The sequence below is a fragment of the Centrocercus urophasianus genome, unplaced genomic scaffold, assembly GCF_019232065.1.
Source record: "Centrocercus urophasianus isolate 14NV4802_14NV808 unplaced genomic scaffold, USGS_Curo_1.0 seq_30, whole genome shotgun sequence".
In the NCBI taxonomy this organism is placed as follows: domain Eukaryota; kingdom Metazoa; phylum Chordata; class Aves; order Galliformes; family Phasianidae; genus Centrocercus; species Centrocercus urophasianus.
This window is the reverse complement of record NW_024884867.1, coordinates 12,005,846-12,026,664: the sequence shown is the minus strand read 5'-3', so window position 1 is coordinate 12,026,664 and position 20,819 is coordinate 12,005,846. Positions and strand designations below refer to the sequence as shown.

The following is a 20,819-nucleotide window of genomic DNA, read 5'->3' as shown; positions in this document are numbered from 1 at the left end:
AAGGGAAGGGGAAGGGAAGGCCGGGCGGCTCCGGGGCGGCCCCCCCCGCTGCGTCCCGCCGTTCCCGGCCCCGGGGGCCGCCGCTTCCCCCACCCGGCTCTGCCTTTTCGCCTCCGCGGTGCCGTGGTGCGGCGCTCACCTGGCGCCCGCCGCCTGGGCCCGGCGCTGTGTCCGCGGGGCTCCGCTCGGCCCTGCGCGGCGGGAGGGTGGCGATCCGCGCGCGTGCCGCGTTACTTCGGCTAGCGGCGACGAGAAGGAGCTCCGTGCGCGAACCGCAAAACGCTGGAGAGCCATCGCGAGATGTCGGCGTTGTTGTAGCAGCGCCGGGCCGAGCCGCGGTGCCGCCGTTGCCCGTCTGGCGCGCGGTGGCCGCGCGGCGCTGCTGGGGCCGCGCTGCTGATGGGACTCGGCCTCGGGTGGGAAACTTCTCTCCTTGTTCGCCGGTTCGTTACGGCGCTGCCGCTGTTTTTCGCGGCGTTGTTTGACCGGAGGCGCTGTGTGACACCCGCGGGCTGTGACGGGGTGGGAGCTGTAGCGGCGTTGCTTTCTCTCTCTGACTTTTAATTTTTTTGTAAACCGCGGCGTGTTTCTCAGCGAAGGCGCCTCGCTGCCTGCAGCTGCACGCTGTGTATCAGCGGGTTTTTCGTCCTGCGGAGATGTGCTGGCCCGCCGCGGTGAGGCCGTGCCGTGTGTCGGTGGGAGCTCGCGGACAAACGTCTGCCAGAAAGCTTGGAGGTGCGGCCTTCGCTTTTTTGTTGTGGGAAGAAGCTCCAATACGCAAACTGAAGCTCCCGGTGATGGTGTAAAAATAACCTTGTTAGTTTAGTGCTGGGAGTCACAACAACGTCCAGTCCAGAGCTCGTCTTACAGACTTTGTTATTGTGTGCTTTTATCATCTGAGCTGGGACGGCTGAAGCAGCGCAGGCAGCTCCGGCAGGCTGCTTTGTGCTTGCAGAGTGACTTAGACAGGTACGTGGGAACGGAGCTCGTTTCGGTGGGGTGATGGAGGTGGTGGCACAGCCGCTGTTCTAATGCTAAGTATTTCACCACTGAGCAAAGATTGCACGGCGCAGTGCGGTGGCAGCTGATGCCCTTTTTTGGCGTCACCGTACTTGGGAGCAGACGGGGGGAAACCGGGTCCTTTTCTTTCCCTCTGCACGGTGTGTCATTCCCTACTGTTACGGAAGGGTTTCCTCTCTGTAACTGGAATATTATCTTTTATTTTAAAGCTTACCGTATTAAATGCTATCCATATTTCTTAACAAAAAATTATGAATCTCCAGTTTAGTTGAGACGTGTATCTGGCTCCTTTGTTTTCTCCACTAAAGCTGTTAATGTGAAATACTGAATGTGATGCATTGTGCTGCAATTATTATCTTCCACCATGGGTGTGAAATGGCAGGGAACAAAGTCTCAGTTTATGCTGTGTGCTTGACAAGGGAGGTGTTGGATGCACATGTTCCAGCTGAATGCCATAGCAACTGTAATGCGTTGTAGCGCGCAGCACCCTACTATGGTTAAATAACAGTGCTTATTGAGCTACCATCTTGCTTGGACTGCTAATGCAGCGAAGATGTGCAGAGCATCTCCCTTCGGGGCGGGGTGGTGGAGGGCAAGCCACCGGGGTGCAGGTGGAGACAGCTCTTGCTGTTGCAAAAACCATGCAGATTTGTACTCTTAACAAAGGACAGCAGGGCAAGCGTTAACGGCTTTAGGCAGTCAGCTAATGTGTATGAGACAGAAGGTGCTGGTTATCTGTAAACGCCTTGTGCTGTAAGACTTTTTATATGCAAAATGGATGACTTAACTCTTAGAATTCCTCACTCCCTTATTTTTCATAAGTGCTATGTTTCCACAACATTGAATTAGAGAGTTTATGTTTAAAAAAAAAAAAAAAAAAAGTCTTGCTGGGAGTTAAGTGGTTAATAAGCGGGTATATAAGTATATAGGAATATAATAAGTTGTTGATAAGTGAGCATCCCTTTCCAAACTTTTGTTTTTCACTTTTCTTGCATGTGGAACCAGGGAATGAGCACCATGCAGAGTTCTAGCTGAAATCCTCAGCGCTTTGCAGGACTGTAGGACATGAAATAACAAATGCGGGGGTTGTTGGCCTGGGGTCAGCAAGTACTGGCTGCAGCTGGAAGCTGCAGAGCTCTCAGGTGCAGTGTGACGGCTCTGGAAGCTGCCCCTTCCTCACCAGCGCTGGTGGGCAGCGTGTCTTTAAAGTCACTGACTGTACTGAGCCCTAAATTTCCAGCAGGAGTTGTTCTCCATCCATGTGGTCGGTGCTAATTTGGCAAGGTGATTGTCCGATTGTCTAAAACAGGTCGTTTTTTGAAGGAAATGGTTAATGGGAATGTGATGACAGGCTTCTGTTTTGTATTGTTACTTGGAACTCTGCTTGTTATCACGGTTATGTAAATGTGAAGTGTTATCACTGCTGCAAACTGTGCATATAAATCATGAAGGCGAATGGAATGTGGAAAGAAGATGGTTTTGAAGCTCACGTCTTGTATTTCTTGCCCTAAACTTTACACTGTTGCTAGAAGGATGTACTGACTTTTCTTTCCAGTTAGACATGGGTGGGGCCTGTGTTCCCCGCTGAGGCCACTCTGGTGATTTGGGGCAGAGGCGGCCTTGCTTTGGTTCCGTTAATTATCCATTGATCTGGAGAGAATACAGCCTGCTGATGGAGTGAGTGCAGAGGTCAGCGTCCTCCTTTATAAGTGCTTTTAGGGAGCACAGGTTGCATATAGGTGTTGCTACCTGTTAACTAGTGTGTTCTGGTCTCTGATAAGGAAAGCAGGGAGCTAATAGGCATTGTCCTGATACCTCCTCATCAGTGCGTGGATTGGAGCAGAGATTTGGAGGTGTGATGGATGGAGGGTGTCAGTCCCCTCTCTCTGGCAGCAGCCTCCCGCAATGGGATGGTCTGTGCTGCAGGTGGGGGTTGGAGCAGCATCTCCTGTTCTGTCCCGAGGGTTTGGGGAGGAGAGATGCCTTGTCCTGGCTGCCAAAAGCCACGGCTTAGGGCTTGGAGAGTGCAGCTCAGGGACATTGCATTCCATAAATAAATACAGGTTTTCATAACACAGCATGCCCCAGCCCACAGAAACAGATACCTTGTGGGTTTTTTCCCGTTACGTACGAAGGAAATAAGGCTGTTGTGCTCACATTAGCTGTGTGTGGTTGCATCGCTGTCTCCTGTACTCCTGTATCAGGATCTGGGACTTATTGCTGGGCCTCCACCATTTGGCACATGGTGAAGATCTTACCAGACAAGAAATTTCTGCAAGGTTCTTAAAAATCTTCACTTTGCTACAGCAGAACAATGCTCTGTGCGTGTCTGACGGGGGAGGGTTTACACAAGAGGTCACTCTGCAGAGACATGGGTTAGCCTGTTGGCAGCTGTGGCACAGAAGTGTGCCTGTGGGATAGCAGGGGCCAGCTTCTGCCCCAGCTGCTTCTGGGGAGGGATGGCTGCTGGGCACGTGGGGCTGGGGACCTTCTCTTGTAGGCTGTGTGTTGTTCAGCTGTGATCCAGAAAGGAAATTATCTGATCCGTTTGATATTTTGACGTCATGCTGTGCAGCAGTTCATGGAGCAGAGTGGGTTGGGAGGCGTTGGTCACACAGCCTCTGCTCACAGGAGGGCTCCCTCATCCATCCAGCAGTGCTGGTGGCCTGCTCAGAATTTCTAGTATCTGCAGATGGAGGTTTCACCCCTTGTCTGGGCAGCTCCTCACACCTACCCAGCTGCCAGGTGAAATTTCTGCATTGAGAAACATGAGAATCTGCCTTGCTGAAGCTTGTCGCTGTAACCTCTTGTCACTTCTTAACCTCTGAAAGAGCCCAGACCCTGCGGTGCGTCCCTGCTCTGCGGGCAGGTGGGTTCCTGTGGCTGTGCCTGGCAGTGTGCGGGGTGAGGAGCGCTGTGAGGCAGCACGTGTCTGCGCCCAGCGTGGGATTCCTCGAATAACATCTGCAAAAGCCCTGTTGGCTACTTTCAATGGTACTTAAGTTTGGGTGTCCAGATTGCTCAGGTGAAGCCTGTGGAGGCACAGCTGTCTGGGAGAGTCACTTTTATTGTAATGCAATGCAGAATGAAGTGAACAGCCTAGGTGTATACTCTGTTCTGAGTGATGGGTGAGCACTGTGCTGAGCTGTGTCTCTCTGGCCCCCTCACCCAGCAGCACCCAAAATCCAACACAAGTTCTGCTGAGGGAAAAACCACTTCTCTTGGGGTTATTCTTTTGTATTTTAATGTAATTTTCATAAAAGAGTGGAGTGCTCAGAGGTGATTAGAATGCAAATGACAGTTTTTGTTACATGGTAGAAAGCGTTCATCTGTGTTGTGGGTATGTTTTAACTACCAACAACTTGCAATTAGGCTTGCAGTTTATGATATGTAATTACTTCATGCAGCAGTTTTCCTTGCAAGTAGCAGCTGTCCCCATACCTTCCTGCGTGCCCAGAGAGATGCGCTGCAGCCCGGCTGGCCCAGTGCACACAGCAGCCTTCTGTCAGCATCCTGGGGAGGGCAGAACTCCCACGGCAGGTGTGAAGGCGTTGTTGGCTGCAGAGCTCTGAATGAAACTCAGACAAAATGAGTGAGGCTGAGGACTCACTGCTGGCACAATCTTCTGAAAAGCGAGGGAGAGCCCGCAGGGTGCGCCCAGCCTGCTTCCTGTGTGCCATTCCCATTTCTGCAGGGTTAGGAAGACCTTTGCCTCAAGTTGTGTGTGAACAGTCTGGCTCAGCCGTTATTACTGTCACTGCGTTTTTTTTCTTCCTGCATCTTCTTGGAGTGAAATACCGCCAACTGTCTTCTCTGAAGTTTTGTATTGTGTGGAGTCGAGTCCGTTTCTGAAAAACAGTGTCATCATCCCCAGTCTTACGTTTTTTTCCTTTTTTTCTAAAGCTGCTTTTAGGAGTATTTGTGCTATCGGCCAAATTAGACCCTCACAAGACAAAAGGGCGAGCCCAGCTGGTGAGCTCATTAAAGCCGTTGCTGCTCTCAGCTCTCAGGCTGCACTCTTCCTTCGCTGATAGGGAAGGAAGCGTTTCCTGCAGTACCTGCCATGCTGGAGCACTGCTCTGTGGTGCCGTGCAGGGCACCGTGCGGCCCTGCAGCAGGCAGCTGCTGCTTTGTCCTTCCCACCCTGCTCGGGTCACAGTGTACCTCCTGCCACGCTGCTGCAGCACTGTGCTCTGCAGCTGGTTTAGCTGAGACCTTACTTAGGAAAGGTTGAGGTTGTGCGAGTGCTGCTGGGAGGGAATAGGAAGGTGCTGGCAGAGGACTTCTTTGCTCTCCCTGTTCCTCAGCTTGCTCGGCTTTGTGCTGCCCTGGGTGTGAGGTGAGGGAGGGGCAGCGGAGTGCAGCCCTGAGCTCATGGTGCCCGTCCTGGCTGAGCAATTCGCAGGGAAGTTGTCTGAAGTTTATAAAGAATATGGGAACTTGGCATAGCGATGGGTGCTGTGGGTTTGTTTTGGAGGGAAGGGCTTTTCACAGCAAAGCTCACAAGAAATGTGAGTGCCGTTGATCTGCATCAGAGAGCTTGCATCTAAGATGGGGGTAAGCATGAAGGCCGCAGGTGGACAAAGCTGTAAGAAGTACGAGATTAATCCCCACCCATTTCCCGAAGACCAACTTAAGCAGAGGTAGGGTGATGAGTAGGTACTTACAGTGACTTGTGTGCTGGTACGCAGCTAAAGGTATGGAAAGAGCCATGTGGGAAGACTGTCAGCTTAGTGACGGTGGGTTTCCCGAGCCCTGAGATGTCAGAACACCGAGGAGTGAAGAGACTCTTTAACAAAGCCGTACAGAGCGCTGTGTGAAAGCACAACTGCCTTTTCCAGCGCCGCTGCTGGGGCGTAGTGCTGCAAGTGCTGCTCCTCATGGCTCAGCTCCGCAGCCGCTAACAGAACAGGGGTCATTGCTCTGCCACCCGGCATCGTGCAGTGACTCAGCTTTCTGGCAGGAGGAACTTATTTCAGACTCCATTTTGCATGACTAGATACTGATTTTCAAAACTAGGAGCAATCTAAGGAATTAAACCTTTAAATAGTTACTACGTGCATAGTAAGTATTTTAGAATTATAATGCTTTGAAAGGTCAGATTTTACTTTGCCAATTCGGAAAAATACATGTGTGCCTTTTTGGCTTAATAGAATTATTTGAATAGATGAATGAAAACAAATCTCTTACAGGAGGTGCCAAAGTGCCTTAAGAACTTGTGGTGTGAAGGGCAACAACCTGTGCTGGGTCAGAAACAGCTGAGGTGTAAAAACACTTAAGAGTGATCATTCACTTCTGTTCTAGGGTGGAAAGAGTTGGCATTATTGTGCCAGAAACCTTTATCATTAGGGTTGGTGGTGAACAGTGGGTGAGAGATGGCCGGAGGGGGCGGGGGGCTCAGGTGAAGGTCACCTGGTTCCATTTTAGTGCAGTCAGTGGCAGAGGCTGACAAAGCCAGGATGGAGCAGCACATGGCTCACTGACCGGGCTTTGCTCCCGAGCTGAAATAACAGATGTTGTCAGAAATGGGATTTCTTTCCTTTTTTTTTTTTTTTTTTTTTTTTTTTTTTTTTTTAAGAAAAGAAAATACAAAAAAACCAAACAGATCTGTAATGAATGCAAGTTAAAGTAGTTTGCTTAGGTCATCTTCTGTTAAACACACACAAAAAAAAAAACTGCCGAAAAACTGTGGCAGGACTTGATCTGGTGATGAGCAGCATGTGAATGGGGATTAAGAACACGGTTAAATTCCTGAGGAATTTGTGAGGTCTGACACTGCTTTGCAGAGGAGTCGTGATAGAAGACTTAGTAACAGATTTGTGTTTTCTTGGTCTAGGTGCAATAAATCTACCTGGTGGCACCAGATCCAGTCAAATGGAAAGCTGTTCGGAGAACATGAATTCTCAAGTAGTCTGCTGTCAGGAACTTTGAGGCAGACCCAAATTCATGCTGCTTGGAATTGAGTTGCGTGTGCTGCTTAGCAACTGTAACATTCTCTTGTTGCTCGTTCTTCTGCTGTCAGTTTTGTAGCATGAGATGTAAGGAAATGAAGAGAAATAGGCGGTGCTGATGGCTGTGCGTCCTTTGGCTTTTCTTGAGAAGATGACGTAAGGTAAATGTGAGCTCATCTCGTACTGCACGACTTGGGGCAGGTCTCTGAGCACAGGTGGCGGGGCGTTCAGCAGTCACACGTGTGCTGGCTGCACTGAGAAGGGCCTGCTGGTGTTCCTCGCGTCGCACTCCTGCCTGCTGTCCCTGCAGGGAATGCCTGCGTTGTGCCACAGGTGATTGGGGACTCAGAGGTACGTGTTTGTCTTCTGTCCTCCTGTGTGGCACGAAGAAGAAGCCATGTTCTTACAGCCTGTGATCTCTGTGGAGTTTGAAAAGCAGCTGGAGATCGGAGGGTGGGATTCCTTATTTTTAATTTTTCACAAATGTAAAATAGAAGCAGCTCTTTGCTTTCAGCTGCTCCAGGAGTTGTGCTTTTGTAGGTTGAGGTCCATTAAAATGATGAGAATATGCTTAATGTAAACATGCATGTTTCTTTTAAAAGTAGGTTGATTCTCAAGGTTACTACTAGTGCTTGAATGAATACTATGCTTATTTATCTTAAGAAATGTTAGGAATAAGCGGAACAAGGTATCAAAGACTTCTGTTACCCCTAATTGTTCACAACTGGGGGATAAGAGTACGTCCAGTGTTAGAAAATGACACAGCTGGATGTCATTGAATCTGAAACTGCCTGCTTTGTCCCTTCCTCGAGCCTTTGCTCTTAGGAAGGTGTTCTGTAGCTGCTCCCAACCTGGTTGGCCAACTGTATCACAGTACTGTTATTTTGCATACAGCATTCTAAAAAATAAGTTCAGGTTGTTTGCATTGTAACGTGATAAATGCCAGCACGTCGTGGAAACATCTGCAGTTGAGCTAAATGCAGGCTGAGCGAAGAGCCTGAAGGTCTTTCCAGATCAGCTGCTCTGGGAGCCATGCTTTCCTCTCCAGACTGCAGGCCGCATTATTCAGTATTTCAGGGAGATTATCTCTGACTGTGCCCTTGGAATCTTGTTTCCACAGCAACGCGAAGCTGCTGACAAAACATCCCTTTTAAACCTGAGATGGGTCAGTTCTGAGTTGTAATCGTGGTGTGTGGTGTCGGCCGCAGCGCTTCATACCTCTGTGTCTGCGAGTGGCTGCAGGACGGCATCGGGCTGCTGACCCCACAGTGCAGCCGAGGGGCGAGCAGAGGAGGCGGTTGTTTGTCAGCATCTGTGTGAAGAAGCAGCCCTCTGTGGGATGTGGCTGCGGCCAGGAGCTGGCTCCTTTCTCCCAGCAGCTGCGGCATGCTCTCACTTGTTCCAGCTCCGAAATGAAACGTGTGAAGAAAAGAAATGGGCGGGAGAGCGTGCGGCAGCCTCTGTGGTAGCAGCTGAGCTTTGGTGCTCGTCCTGTACTGCGTGGTGACAAGCTCTCCTGCCCTGGGAAGGGCTTAATGGCAGAGGGGCTGCACGCCCGCCGCTCATCGCAGTTGGTTTGCGGCCAGAAGCAGCCCTGCCCTGGGTTGGACCGCAGTGCCTGGGCTGTGCTGCCATCAAGGCCGGCTCAGAGCAGCGTGGCGCGGCTCCCCAGGCCATGCGTGCTCATCTGTTTGCTTTGTGCTGCTGTGTGGGATGTTCTGTTTAGTCAAAACTTTGTCATATATTTACCTTAAATGTATTACCTTAATACTGGGAATGATGAACGGTAGCGCTAGGGCTGGTATTGATTTGTACACGGTGTCTGGAAAGGATCTGGCTAATGGTGCTGCTGTAGGCTGTCACAGGATGGTAGCTGCAGCTTGAAATAGGAATAATGTGTATGCTGGAGTTGGGCTGTTTAAATCAGAATCAGTTTAATTTTATCACGTTACAGATAAATAGCATTCACAGCTGTGGTTGCATCAGCTGGTGAAGCTGCACATCGTGATGGGTGAAAATCCTTCCTTCTGAATACGTAGTGCTGGTAACGAGATGCACCATCATGGGAGTAACCCAGAGCCTGTAGGGCGTGATGTGCAGCGGTGAGTGTATGTTAAGGGTTATAAACTAGAAGCTATGGATTGGCACTTAGAAAATTACTGGTATGAGAATTGGTGTTCCCAGTTCATGGATCTCTGAAAAGCCGGCAGGTTCTTGGCTCTGGGAGGCAGTTGGTTGGCTGCTTCAGTGAAAATAACAACATTTACAAGATCCAGCAGAGCCCAGTTAGGCTGTGCAGCACTTCCAGACAGTGCTTCCAGAGTGTGGATTATCCAAATTAAGGTCGTGCTTTGGGATGTATGTGTGAAGCTATTTCTTCTTGAACTGTAGGGGGAGCTCAGGCAATTGTTTGTCGTAAGATTAGATCTGTAATTCTGGCTAAGGCTGCTCAAGGTGAATCCTGTGTTAGGTGGTAAGTAGGCTGTTCATTAACAGCAGTGAGTTTTTGCATTGGGGTTTTGGATTTGCATTTCCTGTTATTGCCAATGGACTCCAAGCAATGTGTTCTGTGTTCCTTCAGCTGCTCTGGGGAGCAGCACTGGTGTTAAAGGTTGTGAGGAGTAGGAGGGGCTGTGGGAAATGGTTGGGTCTGGCTTGCAGAGTACAAAGTTACCTTAGTGTGCAGTGATTCCTATGTCATGACATTATGTAGCAGTATGTAATCTCACAGGCTGCATATGGGTGCGGTGGCAGCACGCATGCGAGTGGGAACACGTGACTTCAGTTCTGCTGAATTCAGTCTCCTGGGTACCTTTCATGGATAGGGACCTGGTCTTCTGCCTAAATTACAGGGAAGAGATTGAAGCTGTTAGTGGCCTAACCTGTCTTCTGTGTCTTTTAATTTTATTATCAGCATCTTTGGGGCCTTTGTGACCCACCTTTATGTGAGAATCAGCAACGTAGACAGACATCCAGTACTGCAAGGGATTAAGACTTTATTTAAGCAGCATCAGTTGTACATGTTGGGCATTTTGCCTTGTTCTACTTGTCATAGCTGCTCCTGGCTGATGCATATGGTTCTTCATTGTGAGAGCAAAATAGGCTTCAGTCAATACAAAGAAAAGAATAAGCTTATTTAAAACAATAGAATGATCTATAAGATTCTTTTATTTCATTCCCAAGTACAGGCTGTTCACGCTTAAGAATCTCTAGCTTTGTTTTGTGCTGGTGACTTCCTGTACTGGCCTGCTGGAAGCACCTGGGGACGTCCTGAGCAGCCCAGAGAGCTGCCACTGGGGAGGTGGCATTTTGTTATTGTTTGGTTTGGGACTTGTGAGTGCTGATGTATTGGATACACATATGTACTAACAGCAGGTGTAATGAATACTTACTGCGTGGAATTTCGGAGCACTTCGTGGAGCCTGCAGTTCAGTGTTTCTGGAGGCGTGTAACATTTGCGCTTGGTCTGTGCTTATAGATGAGTTACAGGTCTAAGCAGGTCGAAGTGATTCTGTGGGGGCGAGGGAGTGAAAGGGATGTCACTGCATGTATATGAGCTACATGAATTTACTGGCAGCATAAATTCTGTATCATTTTTGGCAATAAAAGTGAGAAATGTAAATGTTTTTGAGACAGCACTGTACCTTCAGTATGCAAAAACATGTTATTGCACCATAAGCGTGCTTTGTGGTAGAAGAACCTTGAAGGAGCCAGACATCAGAGTTCCTTTCAGTCGTCCTCTTCTGATTGGATTTTCATATCCATATTTCATTCCGGCTCATCTGCTTGCCAGATGCTGCCTAAGGCCAAGAAGGAAGGTCCTGGGATTTGATGGTAAAAAATCCGTAGGATGAGAAGCGTGGTTAGCTGGCAGCATGGCTGTATTTTCATGTGAAATGGCTGAGGCCAACGAATGTCTAAATATAAGCTTGATAAGTATTTTTTAAGAATTCTAAAGTAGTGAATAAAAAACCTGAAAGGAACAAGCGATCTTTATATATTAAAAATTACGAACATTTAAATTCTAATTATGTTAAAAGCATATGGTAATGTAACTAAAGAGAAATTATTATAATGAGATCTTTGCCGTTCGTGTAAACAAGACCTTAAAGAACGTGCTAGAAAGCCTTGTAACCATTCGTAGCCTTTTTGCTCAGGATAACTGGAGGCTGCGGTTTGGAGATCTGCGCCTCCTGCACAGCCTCACTGCTGGGCCGGGGGCGGCGTCCTCGTGGCTGGGGGGCACTGTGAGCGGGAGGCCTGAGCTCCTGTGCTGGTGCAGCCCTGAACGCTGCCCTGCGCTTCTTTCCTCAGTGTGCCCTAAGCGGTGCTGCTGCAGGGCTGCTCCTTGCTGCCCTTCGTGCGAGTATGTTATTTTCTGGAGCTGTTGTCCTTGGAATTGAACTGGGAGAGGCGTCCTCACAAGTTCTCCATTCCCTTGTTCAGAAGTACAGAAAATGCAGTTCAGTGGAGGAGTGAGACATGGTGTAGGATTCTGCTGCTTGAAAGATGGCTTCGGAGAGCTTTTCCAAAGTGAATGGGTTAACCCAGGATTAACTTCTTGTCTAAAATTTCTTCTTGATCACAGTGTACAGGAAGAGTCAAACTTAATTTTTCCACGGGGCAGTGAGGAGGTGAATGTGTCTGTCTTTGTTCAGGTACTTGGGACTCAGCAGGCTAAAAGTTGGCTGCCAAAGGTCATGACTTGTAGGTACCCAAATAAGCTGAAAACAGAAAAGATATTGTTGCGCTGTCATCAACTTAAAAGATACTTGTTACTGTCTCCTGCATTTGATAAAAATAAATGTAAAAACAAGAGAGCAGTCCTTGAGCAGTAGAATTAACATTCTTGCTTTCTGAATTGAATGAATGAATTTTGACTTTTAACACGAATTATTGGTTCTGTTCTAGTTCTGCCTACGACAACGTCAACAAAGTTCGAGTTGCTATAAAGAAAATCAGTCCTTTTGAGCATCAGACGTACTGCCAGAGAACTCTGAGAGAGATAAAGATCTTACTGCGCTTCAGGCATGAGAATATTATCGGAATAAATGATATTATCAGAGCTCCAACTATTGAGCAAATGAAAGACGTGTATCCTTTCAGAATCTGTTGTGCTTAGTGGTTGATACCTCCTTCTCTGTTTTCATTAGATCCCTCTTCATCCTTATCCTTACTAAATTTTAATAAAAGCTGGCTTTTATTACTCTAAACTGGAATGGGAGTTCATAGTATTTGATGGATTTGTAGATGCGTTGGTTGATAGGTTTGATTCCTAGATAAGTGCGAGGTTTGTTTTTTCTCCATATTTAAAAAAAAAAACAACTCCAAGGCAAAGAACTCAATGTGCATTTAGTGCAGTCAGTCTTTGAACTGTCATTGTATGCAGAACCTTTGTTACAACTGTCAGATTGCTTCAAGGAGAAAATGGAATGGTAAAGCTCTGATGTAACTGTCTAAGACTTTCCTAAAGAATGGAAAGGATACCTTTGGGGCAGGGGCTCGAGAGGCCAGGCATCCCTCCACTCTCACTGTAGCCTTGCAGTGCTTCTTGCATATATGAAGTCTGAAACTACTCACAGGCTGGTAAATGTGTACTCGCTGTTGGCTTCACGTGTATATCGAACATACCAAGGCTGTTACAGCTGAGAGGTTCTGCCCGTGGTACCAACCTTAGTTTGGAGTCAGCTCGCATCGTTTCACTAAGTCTGTATATATTGTTTCCTTTTGGCTTCACAGATTTTCACAGATGTCTGCCTGTTTAAAAGCACAAGGCATTGAATTGAACTGAGGTCAAACGTTCTCACTTCACTAATTAGCAGTGTGCTCTTTGAGTTCAGTCTTCCGTGGGACTCTGAGGTTGCACTTCTGTGGCCAGTTGCTGCTGTAGGCGTGTGCTCTTAAAAAGATGTCGTGGTGGTGTGGTGTGATGGCAGCGTGCAAAGGAAGGGATGGAAACGCCCAGCTGAAATGGCAGTAGTAGTGGCTGGCGTTTGGGGTTGTGGGTTTGTTAGCTTTTTTTAATCCTATTTTGGGGGAAAACTGTTGTGGAACTACACTCCGAGAGTTTTGGAGTTGAGTTGAATTAAAGGAAAGGAAATTTTGGCTCAATTCATTTTTGTCAAAGCAGAATTAAACCTTTTTGTGTTAATTTAAGCCTTAGGAAAGAATAATGTGATGAAAGATACTAGAATTTAACTTGAGCACAGTCTTTGCTTACCAATGTGGTATGATAAACATATAGTAAAGGAGAACGTTTTGGAAGTGGCGGAGACTGATCAGAAGTGATTGGATTTTCCACCTTGAAGTGTTTGTGCAGCAGGAGCTAATATCTCAGCTTATTACTCACGAAATGAAAACAACTTGGATTTCTTGGCAAGCAGGATAGAAAGCTAGTCGCAGTAAGATTCCAATGAAGATCAGTCTCTAATATAAGGAAATAGTTTGATTATCTTCAGGGGACCACGAGCTGGTGCCTCTTAATTCTCTGAGGGTCTCTATCACTTATCAGCATTGATTTGATTCAAAGTCTGTAAAGCAAGAATCAACCAAGTAGTTCCAATTGTTGTGAAGCAAAGGAAGAAAAGAAAAAAAATGGGTTTAGAAGTTTCATTTGGTACTGTATGTTGATATTTAACGTGCCACCAGCTTTGTTTTGCTGCCTTACATCTGATTCCTTACAGATACATTGTGCAAGACCTTATGGAAACAGATCTTTACAAGCTCTTAAAGACTCAACACCTCAGCAACGACCACATTTGTTATTTCCTTTACCAGATTCTGAGAGGGTTAAAATATATCCATTCAGCCAATGTGCTTCATCGTGACCTCAAACCTTCGAATTTGCTGCTTAATACCACTTGTGATCTCAAGGTTAGTAGAAATTTCTTAAAAATTTTGCCCCTATGGTCTTCATCAACTGTATAATCTGTTACAACTGTGAACAACTAGGAATGTGATAGTGTTATTGGGGATTAATGTGATTTTTGTTGTGGACAGCTTGCCAAATCATTATTAATTTTCATAAAACGATGTTTGAGAACTGTGCTGTGTTATCCTGTTCTAATGAGTGCATCGCTGTTTCCATCTGGAGGCTGGCTTTGAAACAGCGTCCTCAAAAGCTGGTGAAAATGCCAATCTGAAACACAGTTGTGTTTACTGGGAAGGTAAACTGACAGTTGTGTGTGTTTCAAGTCTTGAGTCCCTGTATTAAGACTGTTAATCATTCTGAGTTGGAAAAGAGCTTCATAATAGCAGACAACCAAAGCGATACGCTAAAGTCAGTGCTGATTGGAAGCAGAGCAATCAACTGGGAAGAGAGCATTGCTAATTTATGTTTTCTGTCATAGGTTCTTTATGAATTAATACTGCAGACCTTAGAGCTGTTACAGTGCTTGGAAAATGTTACCTTGTTGTTTAGTGGCATTCAGAGAAGCAAATCAAGTATGAAGAATGAGAACAGAAATAAAGAACAAAACGGAAAACACACCTTGTTGTAACTTTCTGCTCTTGTGTGATTGTAACTGTCACGCTTCTCCCTGTGATGGTCTTCCAGAAAGAGGTGACCAGGATTTCAGGGTGCTCCTACCCCAATGAAGAAGAGCTGTGTTTAGCCTAGGTCTTCCTGTCTGGAAGCTTGAGTAAAGAATGAACGCAATAGAAGTGGATGAGGTTCCTAGTGGCAAGGAGAGCTAGTGAACTATTACAGTCCTTAGCTATTGAAAATAAAAACTGGACGGGGCAAATGAAAGGAGCAGCTGGCATGCTCACAGTGAATGGATTGAGTAGTTAACGTTCAGCTTTTTAAGGTGTGGAAATTGGTACATAGAATAGATATTAAGGTAGTGTGACTTACACACCAAGGAGGTAACCAGAAGAAAAAGGTTTTGAATGCTACCTCTGGTTTAGTATTCCATGGTGGTAAGTGTGTGCCGTGTTTCCTCGTACACATCGAGTACTTCCAAGTATTTACTGTTGGCTACTGATGGAATGAGATCGGAGTTTACATGGCTTTGATCTGATGTGGTACAACTGTTCTGTTCCATGCTGTCTTCCCCACTAATTACACTGATTTCTTATAGTGGCTCTAACACGCTAATTATAAAACACAGCAGTAACAACTGACCCTCTGCAGAATGTGAACCGGCTGCTGGCCGTACAAGTTTGTCAGAATTCCAAGAAAAGTCTTTGCTGCTGAACTGCTCTATGCACTGGTCCATTCTAAATACTGACCGCTCCGTTAGTTTGCTCTGTATTCCCACTGCTCCTTGTCTGCCTTTCCCAACGCACCCTGCTGGACAAGGCCCTCTGCCTCTTGCAGGAACTGCAGCTGTTGTCACATCAGAGTTCCTCACGGCATTAACCCCATCGTGAAGGAAATGGAATAAAATCTGTAGTAGAAGCAGGAAATAAAAGTTGGAGCGTAGCTGTGTGCGTGCAGTTAAAGAAGTGTTTTAAGACAAGTAAGATGCTCATAAAAAGTAAATTAAGTTTGCTGGGTGGCAGCGTGTGAGCTCACTAAATACTGCTCTGGTTTCTTTCTTGGGTATTAAAAAGAGCACGCTTCTGCAATGTGTGCTTCCCTAGTGCAGAGTGTGGTAGTCTGTATGACAGAGCAAATGCTTTTTCTTAACCTAAAGGGAACTGCGGTGTTGCTGTTACCACATCTGAAGTGTAAGCAATGGAATTGAAAAGAAAGTGTGTGTTGGGCCTTGTCTGTGAGCACTGATTTGTGCTGACTTGTTTCTTCTAGGGCTGTTCTGCCAGTCTGTGTTATGCACACGTGCATGCTTACAAAGTGATCGTTGCACTTAAATTCAAAACACAGTGTCCCATGAAAATGAACGGCTTTAAGTCATGCTTTCAGGGGAATGAAAACAGAAATTTTGTTCCTCTTAAGTGTTAACACTGTTAATTGTTGTTTGATGGTGTTGTGACAGAGAGCTGCTGTGCTGTCTTTATTCACGTTTCCAGTTTCCTTATTTTCTCTTTGGAAGAAGGACATAAATGGCTCTGAAAGCCATGGAGCCTCCTTGTCAGAGTGTGGATAAGAACACTTTCTCCTTTTTGCCCATCTCACTGCTGTACATCAGAGATGACTTTTTCATGATTAGATAAAATTATTTTCCTGGCATAAGATTGAGAAATGCTCTCTTGTGGGTTTTTGTGCTTATGCTTCCTTCAGCAACCTGTAATCCCTCCAGTACACCATTATCTCATGGTGGTTTTTTTGCGAATATACACTGTGTAATGGTACTTTTTGTAAAATGGAGTTTTGAACTGTTCTTCAGATGTGTTGGTCGTTAATTCTTTTTGTTGTTGGAGAGCTTAATCTCCTCTTTTTTTTTTTTTTTTTTTTTTTTTGTAAAATTCAAATAAGTTGGAGCAGGGTGCTTTACCTCCTTCCTGGCGGATACCATGTGAAATGAGCCCATAGCAGAGCATAAACTGTATGCCAGAAATGTTCTCCCTCAAGCTCTTAGGACTACTTATTCTCCTTGACCCGTCTGGGGCCTTATCCAAATAGCCTTTTTGTATTTGAGTTCCAAATATTTTTTTTCAACCTTTGTGAGATAATTTATTTCTGGAGGTACGTGCTAGCATCACTGTCTTTGTAAGTGTACCATCGTAGGTGGGTGACTTGGAAATATTGCAGCGTGGGGAGCTGTACGTATGCATGTCTAATACACTTGCTCTTTTTTTTTAATTCAAAACCAGATTTGTGACTTCGGACTGGCTCGTGTTGCAGATCCTGACCACGATCACACAGGATTCCTGACAGAATATGTGGCCACGCGTTGGTACAGGGCTCCTGAAATCATGCTGAATTCTAAGGTAAGAACTGCAGTGTGCTGCTGTGGTGCTTCTATTGCTGATTATTCACTTGTGAGCACCAAATTTTTCTCCTTTCTCCTGTCCCCTCTGGATTATTTTTTTTACAGTTGGAGCTCACACATAATGTTGAGGGAACAGAGAAATAGATTTACAACTATTGGTTTGCAGTGAATTTGGGATTTCAGGTACAATTATTGGATACTACAGCTGAGTAGAGATGTGCTTGGGTCCCCATATGCCTCATCTCTTCCCATTCACGAGACTTTATTCTGTCAGGTGCTCTCTTTTGTAGAGCAAGACAGAAATGCTGGTGATGAGGGCACTTCAGTGTATTCAGGAAGGTTTGCAAGTGTTGCCTTAGTGTTAATCTTGACATCTTCGTTTAGATTTAGAATGTATAATGAGGGTGAGTCTTATTTTGAAGACGTGGTCTTTGCTGTATGTCAATCCTAAACATGTTCTTGAAGTCTTAATCAAATCATCACTTTGTTATTGTAGTACTTGGAATTATTCTTACTTTCTTCTGTGCCTTTGTTAAAGTCAGTCTGTTTTCTGTATGATGCAGTGGTAACCTCCACAGCCTCTGCAGAAGTTACCACAGTGGTGCACTTGGTAGTGCCAGTGTGACAGCTCTCTGTATTCGGTATTCCTCAAAGGCTTTGTAGGAAAACCTTATATTTTAAACTTCCATTGTGGCTATAAGCATAGGGCAGCTTACATTTATTTCTGGATTATCAGCAGCTTTTACAAGAAGATATCTCGTGTATTTCTCAGGAAGTGCACAGTGCATGATGTTCCTGGTCAATAACCTGATTTCTTCCAGAGCTGGTGTGTAGAAAACAAGCAGTCAATGATAGGATGCTGAGAACTGTGCTGAGCGGGCGGTGGAGTCAGCAGTCACTTGCTTTTGTGGGAGCTCCTTGCCGGGGGATGGGGAGCAGCAGGCAGCAGACTGTGGGAGGGGAAGGCGAGGGTGTTTGTGAGGCCAGTGGTTCTTGAGGTAGTTCCCAGTGTATTACCCAGCACCAGGGTGGATACATAAGAAAAGCCTTTGATTCCGAAGCGTATAATGCAAGTTACTCACCTGAAGATGTTATTTGTTCCATTCTTCTTATCTCATTATTTGACCTTCTCACACCGTCTTTACTTACTTTCCTCCTGTGTTTACAGATCAGCTAACCCACAATCTGTGTTGCCCTTTCACTCCCTTGCTGATGAAGGTTTCTTACTGACCTATGGCTTTTTCCCACTGCTCACATGTTCAGCGTAATGCTGGGAACTGCAGTAACCTTGATGCTGTGAACTTCTCAGAGTCCAAGTTAGTGTAAGGCCTGTTAATGAAGTCTGCTGATGTAAATTGGCTATAGAATTAGGGAGCCTCACAAATATATGGTTGGTCATATGTACAGCTAACCTTACTGAATCCTTTTGGAAGAGTGCGCCTTGTGTGTTTCAGGCTTTGTTACTCATTTGAAGCAGTATTTTTGATCTACAGTTCTTAATTATTTCATTATATACCAGAAAAGTTGAACAGCATGAACAGGCACAACACATTTAAACAGTTTCGGTGCATTTGTACTAAAGTAATGTGTTACTGCAGTTACGCAAAAATGTATTTGATTAAAAGTGGTGTTTTTTGTTTTGCTTTACTTGCAGGGTTACACCAAGTCTATTGACATCTGGTCAGTAGGCTGTATTCTGGCAGAGATGCTCTCCAACAGACCCATCTTTCCAGGAAAACACTACCTTGACCAACTTAACCATATCCTTGGTGAGTTTTACATAATAGCTTTTCCTCATTCATCCACTTCTCTTCATCTTTTCTACCAGATGGACCAATCTGGGTCACCCATTTTTTTCTTTTAATCTTTCAGTTCCTTTATTCTATATATTGTCCTTTGGTCTAATCCATGGTGATGTATGTAAGGATTGTCTTCAAGAACATATAATTTAAGGATCTGTCGATGCATTTTGTGTTCCCTGTAGTTGTTTCTGTAGTGATTTATGAGGTAAATCATTGATTTGAGGGGTGGTTGGAGGATGTTTATTTGTTATATCAGCAGAGATGTTTTAGAAAAATTAATAAACAAAGAAGCTCACATACCAAAATGTCTAAGTCCATTTGTGAAAGTTTCTGTATGTAAACTTATATCAATTGGATCTTATAAGCAAACTGCTGCTAATTGGAAAACTCAAATGCATCTGTTTGTTTATGAGAAAACAAGTAACCAACACCTTGTTAGTAGGGGTTGCTAAACATTCTGTGGTATTCTGTGCTCTTAGAACACGTGGTGTGGATTCTTTGCAGCACTTTTAACGTTGGCTTTTAGGAAACGTGATGCAACTGCTATAATGTGACTTTCATAGGAATGCAGTACTGTTTGTGTTTCTATTTTTACAGGTATACTTGGATCCCCTTCCCAAGAAGATTTGAATTGTATAATAAATTTAAAAGCCAGAAACTATTTGCTTTCCCTACCACACAAAAATAAGGTGCCGTGGAACAGGCTGTTTCCGAATGCTGACCCCAAAGGTATTTTATTCTCTATTACGTTGTATCAGATTTTCAGAAGTGGAAATGAGCACCAAAATGAGTGGCAGAATGGGATATTTTTTAGAACCACTTTATAGATTTTAGAGCCACTCTATAGAATTTATTTGAGTTGGAGTTAGGGCATCGGGGTCCATTAGAACACCTGTGTCAGATGTGAGATCGTCAACCAGCATGAAACTCCTCTTGCTCTTAAACAAGTAAAAAATTGTGTTATGGTCTTTAACTTTGAAAAAGGTGGGAATCCCAGCTGTTGTTGTCTTGGAAAGTGTAATTCATTCGGATATGCAGTGTTGGCATTGGACATTTACAGTTTGTTCTGTTGCATAACTGATATTTCCTTCTAGCTTCTACTTTGTGTAGTTCAAGGATTGCTGTTTGCACAGCACGGCTCTCATGCTTGCTCTGACACAATGCATGTCACCTGAGTTTTTGAACTGATAAAATAATTCGCTTTCAGTGAATATGATCTGGTACTGAAGTGTCATGAAAAAGCTGATTTCTGCAGCTGGAGCAGTAGAGCTGATCATCCTTATGGAGGGAAGCAGCGGTGATTTATTCTGGCTTTGTAACTGTGCTCGTCAGCCTGAGAAATTTTTACTGGGGTTTTTGACAGCTTAAATGGCAGCGAAGCTCATGTGCTTAGCTGCTGGGGAACGTGCAGTCACTGGGACTTCGTAACACCTTTCCATCTAAACCTTCAGAGCAGCTTTAACAGAGCAGGCTTTCAGAAAGCTCAGTGCCGTCGTTTTGGTGAGAACAGTGTGCACAACGTGCTTTGGCATGGAGAAAGCAAGGGGGTTTCTAGGTCTGTGAAAACAGGCCTTCCAAAGGGTGCGTGTTTTTCTATACTTGTTCTGAAAATGTGCCAGAGCAGGCTGAAGGAAACTAATTTAGGAATGCTGATAAGATGGACAAAAAGAGATGCGCTGCCCTACTCAGAGGAAGCATTTTGCTGTTTCTGTTGCTGCTACTGCTGTAAATGAAAATTAGCACAAAGGCGGCTTGATTTTCGTATGTAGTATCAGTAGCACTTACTGTACTTTACCATTTGAAGTGTGTATTAAGCTCTTGTTTGCTTGTTTTTTATCTTAGCACTTGATTTGTTGGATAAAATGTTGACCTTTAATCCTCATAAGCGAATTGAAGTGGAACAAGCTTTAGCCCATCCGTATCTGGAACAGTATTACGATCCAAGTGATGAGGTAAACGCATTGTTAAAATGTGAATCTTGTCGATAAAGTGATACAGTGTGGTTTTTTTCTTCATTAGTGTATGGACAACGTTTCTACTTGGAATGAGGAGTGGATGGTATCATTTTACCAACCTGGTTAGAAATGTATGTTCTGCTTCCCAATGGAAATTTGGAGTAGTATTTCGAGCCTTGACAACACCTCCAGTGTTCCAAATTGAGACAAATAGTAAGCAGCTGAAGAGCTGCATCTGTTCTTTACATCTGAAAA

General features: G+C 45.2%; 1 protein-coding gene across 1 annotated transcript in view; it reads left to right on the top strand.

Annotated features, from left to right (window-relative positions):
* The window catches only part of MAPK1 (mitogen-activated protein kinase 1), a 33,132-nt gene that overhangs the window by 363 nt on the left and 11,950 nt on the right, over nt 1–20,819 (top strand). Inside the window, exons 2-7 of the mRNA XM_042828687.1 lie at nt 11,883–12,065; nt 13,655–13,844; nt 16,689–16,805; nt 18,462–18,576; nt 19,207–19,338; nt 20,452–20,561. Of these exons, the coding sequence (XP_042684621.1) occupies nt 11,883–12,065; nt 13,655–13,844; nt 16,689–16,805; nt 18,462–18,576; nt 19,207–19,338; nt 20,452–20,561 (847 nt within the window). The remainder of the gene's footprint in view (nt 1–11,882; nt 12,066–13,654; nt 13,845–16,688; nt 16,806–18,461; nt 18,577–19,206; nt 19,339–20,451; nt 20,562–20,819) is intronic.